Source organism: Poromitra crassiceps (genome assembly GCF_964638095.1).
Source record: "Poromitra crassiceps genome assembly, chromosome: 19".
In the NCBI taxonomy this organism is placed as follows: domain Eukaryota; kingdom Metazoa; phylum Chordata; class Actinopteri; order Beryciformes; family Melamphaidae; genus Poromitra; species Poromitra crassiceps.
In genome coordinates this window covers 10,297,786-10,310,092 of record NC_139646.1, presented here as the reverse complement: position 1 = coordinate 10,310,092, position 12,307 = coordinate 10,297,786, and the positions used below count along the sequence as shown (strand labels likewise).

Sequence of the window (12,307 nt, the reverse complement as noted above, 5' to 3'; positions counted from 1 at the left end):
TGAGCTGCCGGGAAGAGGCGAGCGGACGGGACGGCGCAAAGACAAAGAAGAGGCTCTAAGAGAGATAAGTGGTCTCTCCACCGAAAGCCCCTTGTCACCTCTCATCTCCATTTCAGGTGACGCATTATGGCAACTTAGCACTGTACATATATATCAGTCAATGCACTGGCCATGGATGTACAGTAAGTACACTCGCACATGTGAAAGAGACATTATAAAACAAATCACTGAACGAATTCTACTATCACGATGAAAAAGTACTAATTCAACTAAATCATTTTTCCCCCTTTTCAAATGGCCCAATCACTTTAATTCTTTCGAGTCTCGGGCTACAATGCAACACTTAGCCACGGTAACATATGGACATCATCAGCCGTTAATATGTTCCACCGTGACACTTTGTTACTATTCCCTTACAGGCCCAGCCACTGTACTGTATATACAGTAGACGTAAATGTTATCATTAAGGCTATATTCTAATTCATATCCATAAACCAGACTGCACGGTAGGGCCTTTGCCGAGGCACGTTATTTTATGTAACTGATGGAATGCGAGTCTGTCAAACTCGGAGCGTGCTCCCCGGAGATTTAGTGAACGTCCTTTTTTTTCCATGTCACAACTCCTCTGTCCCAGACACATGTCACTGTGCATGATTAATGAGACGCAGGGTTTCGCTTTAAACCCGTTTAAGGACTTTGGTTGCGGGAGATCTCTGCGTGATACCGAGGGGCTCGCTTTGCCGAGATGAACAGAACCCAAATGCTCCGTGTGTTTAGGCTATGATGTTTACGGCTATATCCAGGCAGATGGATGACCACAACTCAAAGGCCGGGATAATTGGTTTTGAAGGAGTCCGATCTGGACTAAAGGAAACAACTGTCTTATTCCTCGGATGAGACGGGAGCTGCGGGGTCCCCACAGCTGCCACTGCTCAGTACACCAGGTCATGTTTGTGCTTAGGCTGCGAGTATTTATAAGCAAACCAAAAACCATTACCAGTTACGAAGGAACAATTAAATATTGCTGGGGGAAAATGACTATAACCCCCCACATGTAAAATACAGTCTGATGATTGGATATTTTCTAGATGACCAACAATCAACTGTATCTTTACTGTGACAATCACAGAGATTGAATTGCCTTCGTTGAAAACATTTAGTAAAATTTTGTTTTCTATAGAGGTTAGTATAGAAATCCTACTATTCTACTATAGAATGAAAGAAACGGTCCTTCTGTCTGTCTGAATCAATTTATTGCTGCAACTGGTTGGCTGATCGATCTGAAACTGCACATGGACATTGAGCATTGGCAAAGGCAGGAAGTGATGATGCCGGTGCATTTATCACATCACTAATGCTTTGTGACATCATCAGTGATGTCATAATCCCTCACACACAGCCCTTCACAATAAAAACCAACACACAATAAGTGGCCAATCAATCTGAAAGTGCACATGGGCATTGAGCAGTGGCACAAGCAGAGACTGACGAAGCTGATTTGTCTATTTTCCCAAATTGAAGCTGTTTATTAGCATTTTCCGCCATTTTTGCCAAGTCTGTGCGGTGTTGTGGCACGCGCATCCCACGGGTATGGACTAGTAAGTATTACAGTAAAGGAGAGAGGAACCTGATGGACAAACCCTGTCTTTATTTTGATCGTAAACAGCACACCATGTGTGCACACACGTGCACGGTAGCCAGTACACACACACACACACACAGACACACACACACGCTTTTGGAGGTGCCGTGAAATTTGTCCTTTGCATTTATCCCATGCTGGCTCATCCTCCTCCTTGTTCTGGCCAGGAGCGGTGGGCAGCTGCAGTGAAGCGCCCGGGCCCCGGAGACCTACTTCTTCCAACCGCCGCTGGTCAGACAATGATCTTCTTGCATGTTTTTAGTGTGGGGTCCATATTGATGTTATTGAGGAAAGCCCAGGGGAGTGCCAAAGCATCCCAAGCAGGAATCAAACCCAGGAGGACCTTCTTGTTGTGAGGCGAGAGCGCTACGACTGTGCCGCCTCGCCCCCCCCATATAGAAACGTATAGTAAATAAATGTTAAGTATACGATAGAAAGCAAAGAAAAATGAGACATACAAACCCAGTGTTTACACTGTTCCCAAATACAACAACGGGAACATGATGGTCAGATAAGACTGCAGCTGCAGAGTTTTCCATTCAACAAACAAGACACACTCTGAACCTTCACGTCCACATTAGGACAATCCGTCATCAGTAAGGATACAGCGAGAGGAAAGGAAGCGGAAAGAACATGTCCCTGTCTTGTCTTTCTCTCCGTCTCTCAGGTTTTTGACGCTCCAGCAGCTCTCTCTCTCTCTCTCTCCTGTTCTACCGATCTTTCTCTCCATCTCTGCATCTCTCCCTCGGTCTTCCTGTCCCTTGCGTGTGCTGCATTTCCGACAGTCGCAGGTACTCTAAACAGTTATGTTCTTGTTTGCTATGGTTATAATCTCCAGTGACGTGCCGGAGTCCCGCTTTCCTTTTGCAGCGTTGCGTGTGCAGCACCAGCACCGGTGTAATGTACAGTGTGTCCATAAAACAGAGACATAAAGCAACACAGAGACACTGTGCAGACCTTAGCTTTTACACATGCATTACATTCACTATTATGCATCATAGTTGTGATTTAAGTCTGGAGTGAAGGCATACAAAGGGAGAATGCGGTTGCTGCAGCTCATGCAATAATAATTATAATTATAATAATCATAAATTGCAATAGTGTTTTCACCTACGTCACGGTTTGGTCACTGACCCGGATGCGCGGCCATTACGGAGGTACTCGGGAGGTACTGGGATGAATGTGACACAATGGATTGCACACTGAACGGACAATTTAAGACGGTTTTAGGATGTCTAAACCGTGGAAAGGTTCAGGAAAATGTGTGGAAGCTGCTAAAACGTACAGACAAGGACTTAGTCAGCAGTAAACGGCGCGGTATTTTGAGAAACTAAAGTACAATGTGTCCCAACAACTCAAAAATCACAGCGGAGAAAGAGCGCCCTCTCTGCTGTGGCTATTGGTGGAAACCCGGAATTACTGTACACCTGAGCAGTGAGAGACTTTGCAGGCTTGGGCAGGACCCTAAAAACCCTTCGGTATTTAAAACTAAGCAATATGTAAGAAAGAAGAAACAGTCTGTGGTGGACAGTAACCGTGGCTTTAAGGAAGTTGTTTTTTGGGGGGGTTTGCTACATGTATGGAAAAGTGCAGTCGCTATATGAAGGGAGGTCACGGTGGATTTTGCCCCATCGCATCTGAGCAATACTATGTACAGTACCTGCAGACCCGGAGCAGTGAGAATCAATCTTAGTCTCTGTTGAGGTTAAATTCTTGGAAATCGGAAGTATTCCAAATGCTTTTCCTGGTCTGAGCGATTAGTACAGCCCAAAAAAATACAGCAATATTTGACCATGATAAGCAACAATAATCAGGAACAGTTGCGAGTTTGGTTCAGTTTGGTTGCATTATCTACATTCAGTGTCTCCAATATGGCGGACGTCAGATTGATGATGCACCTTGAAAACCCCCAATATGTGATCTTGTATATCCAGAATTCACGGTGGCACTGGCTCGTACCAGTTATCATCTCGTCTATAGGATCTCCAGAACACAATTAATAAATTAATTGGGCGGGTGATGCACAGTTGCAACCTGGAAGCTGGGGCTTAACGAGCAGGCCAAAATGAATGAATGAATTTTTAATAAAAATAAAAAAAAGTAAAAGTAAAATAAAACATAAATAATTTGTGGTACAACAAAACACTCCACTATCAGGAGGGACACAACATAACAGTAGATTTTCTACACCTGATTTGATTCCACCTACAGTTTCATTAGTGGACGAGAAGGGGAAAAAAAACCTTTCCTAGCAGTAAGTGTAAATGTTCAGCTCCGGCTCCTTTCCCTCAGTGGTGCCGGTGGTGAAATGACATCCTAAAAGATAAAATAGTAATGCTAATATCAATAGTTTGTCCATTACAGGTCAGCTAACTGTCCGGCTGAACAGTTACAAAGCTGTTCATTTTCGATCTCACAAGGCCGATCAATACGGGGGCATACTGTTTCAATTTTGCCGGCATTGATTTTCTCTATAACACCCCAACCCCGAAGCATTCGTCTTTCTGAAGGGAGGAAGATTTGATTTACTGAAGAAAAATTGGAGTGCGAGAGAGAGAGAGAGAGAGAGAGAGAGAGAGAGAGAGAGAGAGAGAGGGGGAGAGAGAGAGAGAGAGAGAGAGAGAGAGAGGGAGAGAGAGGGAGAGAGAGAGAGAGAGAGAGAGAGCGAGCGCATCACAAAGATTTTTTGCCGGGCGGGAGCGTGACACGCCAAAAGATGGATGTCCCCTGGCTGGGAAGCCTCTAGCCTAAGGGTGTCCATTAGAGCAGTGTGGTGCTGCAGAAAATGAGCTGCTTATATGAGGGAGGAGGAGCAGAGGGAGAGGAGCTGGTGGAGGTGTGTGCGTGTGTGTGTGTTTGTGTGTGTGTGTGTGTGTGTGTGTGTGTGTGTGCGTGCGTGCGCGTGCGTATGCTTGGGGGTACTAGCTGTGTAAGTAGGGAGCGGCTAGAGAATGTTGGAATCAAGAGAGAATGAAAAGGATGCTGATGGTAGGGCTTTCCACGAGTGAAGAGAAAATGCCTAAAGCTCCATGCTAACGCAGCACGTCTCAAATCGTGTATCCATTTACCCCAAACAGATTGAGCAGATTAGTAAGATTATCATCAACCACTCGGATTCTTTTTTTATGTCCGTCTCCACGTCACACTCCACATCTTTTTTCAGCTGCAGCCACCTTGCTTTTCTCCTTCCCGCGCTTCCTGCATCCAGAGTGAATTTCCATGGTACATTAGTCAGCCTATTAGAATGCAATAAAGAGAAGGTATGAGAGGGGGGGGAAGAGGAGAGGAGAGGAGAGTGCGCGTCCCCGGAGACTGGGAGTTGGCGTTCTCCATCATCTGCCCTCATCTCCCCTCTCTGTCCGTCTACTTTGACTAGGTGTCACGTAGATGAAAGATGATTCCTGACCCAGATAAACACCAGCGCACCAGTCTGGATGCTCAGTGGACCCGAGCTCAAAGAAAGAGAGGAACCCACAAAAATAAAAGAGAATGAAGGGATGCGGAGGGGGGGGGGGGAAACGGACATGTGCCAGTTGTTTCATTTGCGGCCACCGTGCGAGCTGTTCATTTACTCTGTCAGGTTTTTTTCTTCAGCAGACAGCAGGCTGGCATGTTGTACACCTAATGTCTCAAAGCACCGGGACACAAATGTATGGATGGAACAGGTAGTCTGTCTGTCTCTCTGTCCGTCCATCTGTGGATCTGTCTCTCCCTCGACACACACGATGACAGACAGGGGTGGAAAAACGATGGATGCTTCCTTTGTCTGTTGGAGGGGGGAAAGCTCCCTGGACACCCGGTAATGCAATTGAAGTAGATGGTGAAGCAAGAAAGGACGAGGAGGAGTGAGAGAAAAAGAAGCAAAGAGGGGGGGGAATGGTGTGAGGGAGAGAGGGAGAGAGAGAGAGAGAGAGAGAGAGAGAGAGAGAGAGAGAGACGAGGGGGAAAGAAAAAAGGAAAACATCACCTAACACCTCTCCTCTCCAGAGGCCAGGGGCGCTGTAAGCTGGATATTAAGACACAAATTGCATTCAGGCGGGTCACAGCGTGTCAGAAGATATTAGATGGCTGCCGTGAGGAAACAACAATTCCCATCAAGCTTGTGAGAAAATAATATTTTCATTTGCGGGCCGTTTATTGAATGGAAACTTTGGGGAATAGGTTTTTATGGAGCGTGAGCAGCCAGGCAGGCCGGGCTTTTACACCCCAGCAGCAACACAAGGTGGTAATCAGCCGCGTTATCGTCTTTGTGTTCCTGGATTTCATTTTCGCGGCTGGAAAAAGGGCTGTGTGTTTGGATGTGTGTATGTGTGTTTGGATGTGTGTATGTGTGTATGTGTGTATGTGTGTTTGGATGTGTGTATGTGTGTTTGGATGTGTGTATGTGTGTTTGGATGTGTGTATCCGTTCTTCGTATGTTACCAGGAGGGATGTTGCTGCAGCGCCACATTATTCAAACCTCTGTGTGGGCGTCGTCGGGTAGCACAGCGTTAGATTCCCTTGCCTACTAGTGCCTACCAACATGAGGGTCGCCGGTTCGAGTCCCCTGTTTTACCTCCGGCTTCGTCAGGCGTCAATACAGGGCACAATCAGCCATGTCTGGCGGTGGGAAGCGGCGATTAAGGGTATGTGTCCTGGTCGCCGCACTAGTGCCTCTTCTGGTCGGTCGGGGTGCATGTTCGGGGAAGGGGGACGACTACTACGTCCTGCCGGCGAAACTCCTCGTCGGGTGAAAATAAGCAGCTGGCGACTGCACGTGTATCGGAGGAAGCATGTGCTAGTCTACAGCTCTCCCCAGATCAGCAACGACCGGGACAGCAGGGGGAATTGGCCAAGTCAAATTCGGTAGAAAAGGTGCGCGGGGCGGGGCGGGTATATACACGTGATAAAACTACTCTCTCTTATATTAGGACGCATGCAGGTATGCAGGTACGCCTGCAAGTTTGTTTCCTGGCTCCTCCTCCTCTTCGTACTTGTTTTCTTTTCGGAGGTTTGCGGCGCCAGATGTTTCTGCTATGCCCGCATGCCACGGGCTCTGGTGCGAAGCCGCACCACCTGACCTTCACAGTAATTGACCGAAAATATTGATGTAATGGCACGGGACTGATTGTGATTTATTAAAAGAGCGCTGCGCTCCAAGGCCCAGTGCCAGTGGCTCCGCGCGCCCATCGGCAGCCATTAAGAAAACCATCAATAGCACTGTGGCATAAAGGGCCGGTAATGGGGGAGTTGTCTGGCCAGGGCTCGTAGAACACAATCTCCATAGCAAATAGCCCCGGCCTTGTGTGTGAGTACACAAGCAGGCGGATAGACAAAAAGAGAGAGAACGAGGAGAGGAGGGAGGGAGGGAAATGGGGATGAAGGACTGAAGAAGAAAAAAACCCGACAAAACACAGAGAGAATAAGAGGAAAAGATAGAAAGGGGGAAAACAAAGAAAGGGAGAGATAGAGTCCTGGTCCGATGGCAAACGGAGCCTCGCCAGACGAGTCTCTGGAGACTTGCTCGAGCCTAACAAGCGTGAGCCAGCGGCCGTCTCTGCAGCTCACCATTACACACTACCTGCACAAACAGCCATCATTAGGGAATAGCTGCGTTGGATTGTGCTGCCGATTTGATGAAACAAACACAGAGGATTGGGTTTCCTCTGTTCTTAATGGCCACAGTCAGAGCTGTTTCCAATGGCTTTCATCTCTCTCCAAAGTCAATACATCATACGTCCCAAAGCTGACATTTCCACCAGTGCAAAGCTAATTCAATCAAAGTCACGACTATTGGGGGATGAGAAAGATTATATATCTCATGTGATGAGATTAGAACCATTACAGTGTTCCGAATGATTTTCAGGCATTACATTCTCTGAATGTGGACCATTAAAAATAAAATAAAAAAGTAGAAACAGGTGCATCCTCTTTGTGATGAATTGCATTTATAATCAAGGGTTCACTTCAATGTAACATTGTAACTTTATTGTCTGAACATTTTAGCACTTGGTACCTTAAAAGGTGTTTCAATTATAATGAAATAATAATAATAATAATAATAATAATAATAATAATAATAATAATAATAATAATAAAGATAATAATAATAAGAATAATAATAATAAGAATAAGAATAAGAATAAGAATAAGAATTATTCAGTGTCACTGTACGTAATGTAAAACATTAGAATGTAGAAAGAAACAACAAAAAAAACATGGTTACTCTGGCACGAGCTGTGTGTTTTACCTGATGGAAGAATTTCCCCAGGCTCCATGTTTGTCCGTCAGGATGTTGACTATCTTCTGGATGAGCTGTGTGGCGGTCACGTGGTCGCGGTACTTGGCGGCTCGGATCAGGTGGTCACACATCTTCTCCTCATCTCGCTTGTCTGCTGCGTACTGCGCACAGTAAGACTGGGCAGGAGAGAGAGCACAAACACACATCATACACACTGCAACTGGAGCTATCACACCACTGCTGTTAGCATTGTAAATAAATATATGAATCAAGAGATCGCATCATATAGTACATGAGTCAATTGCATTAGTGTCTGGTAAATCAGACATATTATGGCCTAAAGAGGACCATAAGCAGGAACAACACAGACCCTACACCTTGACTAGAATCAAATGAAAAGCATAGGGTCATTCCAGTCCTCGTGTCACACGGTGATTAATAACAGTGGACACGTATTCGCTAATGCCCTCCGGCGCACCAAATCACACAATACCCACAATGCACAGGGAGAGCATTTTTCTCTGTCGGAATTTGTTATCACAATGAGCCTTTGAACCCTGTGGAGATGGCAAAGCTTAAAACACCTACTGGAAATAATTTGAAGCAGTGCTTCGATTGTCCATCTGTTTCAAAAACTATTTTGATCGCAGACCCAAAGTGAAGACTTGTTTTCGAGCTGTATTTCTGTGTAAGGAGGATGAGCGTAATGGAAGTAGATGAAGGAAAAAGGATCAACGCTTCTTACGGCAACGGATAGCAGCGAGGATAATTACGCTCGCTATGGTCCCATTTGTGTTTTCTTTTGCATGCTGTATGGGCAGCTGTTAAAACAAGAAGGCCGCAATATCAATAATAATAAATAAAATAAAACTCGTGATTCAATTGTTAATGCTGCGTCAGTTGTATATTGCTGTCCTAATCGAATTAACCTTAAGCTAACCCATTGGTATAACAACCATACAGTAACTATCAATCCAGATGCACGGCTGAACAAATGCAACCTGCTTTCCCAAAGTTAGCAGTAAAGCCAGCAAAGTGGTTTATAATGGGTCCTCCTCTTCAATTTGAACGACAACATTTCATATCTGACAGAAAATCTATACGTATAAATCACATTACGGGGGCTTTTCTGCAGGCTACTGGGCCTTAATTATCAATCTATGTCTCTTTGTACGCCATTAGACCAGGCCTTGACCTTCCAGCATGATGACCCGGCAAACAGGGGCTATGGGAAAGGGATGCCCGGCTAAATGTTTCAAATATTAAAACAGAATGCATCGCTCTGTGTGTGTGTGTGTGTGTGTGAGAGAGAGAGAGAGAGAGAGAGAGAGAGAGAGAGAGAGAGAGAGAGAGAGAGAGAGAGAGAGAGAGAGAGAGGGAGAGTCCGTTGTCTGTCCATTAATCATGATCAGTGGAAGTAGAGGCAAGCAGGAATGGGAGATGGAAGAAAGGAAAAGCAAAAGAAAGGATTGCGCTTCCAACACTTCTAATTCCATCTTGGAATTTTACAATTCCAACAGTGTGTGTGAGAAGAAATAACTCTCAAATCTAAAACAGCAGAGCAACACTTCAGAGATAAAAAATATGGATTCATGATTATGAACGATGCATTTCTCCATAATAAACAGTTCTGTGGGTTTCAGGTAAGTAGTAGACCTACAGTATATAAGAGTCTATTTCCATCGGCTCCTGTCTGAGTGAGACATGTAAAGTCTGCAGGTAAGTAGTAAGAGTCTATTTCCATCTGCTCCTGTCTGAGACATGTAAAGTCTGCAGGACTAATCAGCAGTGCTGGGTTCAGACTCATAACCATAAACAAACACTTCATCACCTCTGTGTCAAGCCTGCCCAAACACCCAAACCCTCCATGCTGTAATGGGCTTTTCTCATATCCCAAGCCAAAGTCCACTGCAGGAGAAAAGGCCAAATTCACAGTCTCACCCCTAAAATAACAACCGAACACATAAGTAGTGCCATTAAAACACAAAGTTCAGCTCGCTCAAAAGTGGAAAAGACAAGTCACTGTTAATTCCGGGGGTCATTCCGTAGATGTGAAGTCAGAGAATGTTCCGGGTTATTATGCAGGACTTGCTGTGCTGTGGCGGCTTGTGTTCAACAACTAAACCCTTGGTCATTGAACCATACTGACACAACGAGAGCAGAAACGCAAAAGAAGAAGCGTTTTCGAACGCACCATTCCTTCCAACTCATTTCCAGGAAAGCAATTAGCGATTGCAGTGACTTGGGCTGTGTGTGTTTGACAGTGAAACGACCATAAAACGACGCGTTCACAAACACGTCCCACCATTTAGCAGCTTGCAGGCATGGCCCCCGTGCTCTGTGTGCTTCCTACCCCGGACGACCAGCAGGGGGCAGCTCGCTGGCAGTGAGACCTTTATGACTTGCGACACTGTAATCATGGGCAGCACCTTCCATTACATGGCCCGGGCTGACAGGGTCGGCCGGCGTGGGTGCCTGCTGCGCCGGAGGAGACAGCTCGGGCTGAGGACGGAATGATAATGGCTGGCATTAATCGAGTCAATTACATTGAGTCGTGTCTCCCGCAATTCATCCACGGTTCAAATAAATAACTATGGATGTGCGGGCGGAGTTTGGGAGGAAAACGGGGCCCGCTGGAGAAGTAAGTGACTCGAGAGAAGCGCGGGGGAGGGGAGGGGAGGGGCACTGATCATAGCTGAAATCACGTAATGACACAAGATGGCGATAAGCTCATGCAGGGACAAGGCCGTTCCAAACGCACGCATATTAAATCACCTCACACAAGCTCCTTTCAAAGCACAACATAATACACACGCCAGCGTTACGCCGTTCAAAATGACTGCTGTGGTTATCACTGCCCGCGCGGTCACGTTGTTGCTATGCTGATTCTACAAATAATACGCAGGGTGAAGACAGGCGGGGGGACGACTTCACACAGTCGCCGTGTTGTAACGATGTCGGGCCTCCTCCTCACAAACGCTGTGGTTGTTGTCAGATGATGCCCGGGCTCCCCTCCTCCTCCTCCTCCTCTCCCTCTGTGGGTTGAGAGGGTTAACCACGATAATAGGCCGGAGGATGGAGGCTCATTATAACAGATCAGCCCTATGTTTATCAATTAGAGTGACAGAGCGAGGGCCTGGCGGTGTTGCCCGTGCCGCCACGGCGAGCCTTCGACAGCGCGACTGACAACGACGATGGGGTCTCGAGGTTCCCCGTCGGAGAAGAACAGGCGGCAGAAACCAAAAACCGGCGGAGATGTTATTAAAGCACTCGATTTGCAATCTCTTGACATTGGTGTGGCACACGAGGGCTACGCGCGCTCGCCGAGGCTGGGGCTATCGCTCCGCACGGCATCTCCAATTTCTCACATCCGTCGACAAGCACTCCCAGAGGGTTTCATTTACCAACGGCTGGAGAGAAAGTGTCCAGAGGAAGGCGAGAGACATCAGCCCTTGTCCTTGTCTGGTATCGGAGAATGCAAATACACTAGAAAATAAGGAATTCCTGGCGGGACACGACGGAAGGTCTGGGGGAGACGAGAGGATGAAATGAGAAAGGAGGCTGGGGGTCGCTAAACAAAAGGAGATGCTGAAGGAGTCGGCCAATTGGTTTGAAAGAGATTCTCTTGCACTTGATCTCTTGGCCCGGAGTTTTCAAATTGCAACATGAAATGGCACCGGGGGAATTCAGACAATGGGCTCGCCAAGAAACGAGTGAAAGGGAGTGTGTGTGTGTGTGTGTGTGTGTGTGTGTGTGTGTGTGTAGAGGAGGGGGAGAAAAATGAGGGCTTAAAAGTACAATGGCGAACAAAAGTCACCAAATGACAATGGCTGACAGCCACTTCAATTCTGAAATGATGCCCCTGTCATGCTGCGCTCCCAACTATTGATTTTTTCCTCCCTCCCCTCCTTCTCCCAGAGCGCGGCAGGAGAAAAATAATCTAATCCAGCTGAAACAGATCCTCGCTTGCTGGCATCGGCCCCTTGCTAGCAGCCATCAAGGTTAACGCAGGCGCAACACTTATCAAAGTATCTCTCTCCTCCCCTCCTCCTCCTCCTCCTCCCCTCCCCACTGTCTGTGGCTGGGCTCTTTAATGGACTGGTCACCATGCTTGGTTGGCAGCCTCTTCATCTCTTCTACCCAGAAAAACCGCCTCGTCTCTGCAAAAACCGCACCCTCCGCTCGCCACCATCAGTCTGCGCTGTTGCCGCCTTGCGGTTTCCGCTTCAAGGTCGCGCCACGTGAAAAATCATACGTGTTAAACTGTCGCCTGGAGGTGAAAAATAGTCAAATGAAGGGAAGGAGGCGACCGGATGAAAAATACAAGTCCTATGGATGTGGCTGTTGTGCATGGAATCATGAATACAGGACACTGACACCAACCTCAGGCTGAAGGTGCAAAACTAATCTCCATCAACAAATAGAAATTGAAGTACCGTGCGGAG

The 12,307-nt window shown here is 46.7% G+C and overlaps 1 protein-coding gene across 1 annotated transcript in view; it reads right to left on the bottom strand.

The window, feature by feature from the left end:
- lrba (LPS-responsive vesicle trafficking, beach and anchor containing) overlaps positions 1-12,307 on the bottom strand; it is a 283,347-nt gene that overhangs the window by 137,153 nt on the left and 133,887 nt on the right. Inside the window, 1 exon segment of the mRNA XM_083655531.1 lies at positions 7,872-8,038. Coding sequence (XP_083511657.1) covers positions 7,872-8,038 — 167 coding nt within the window.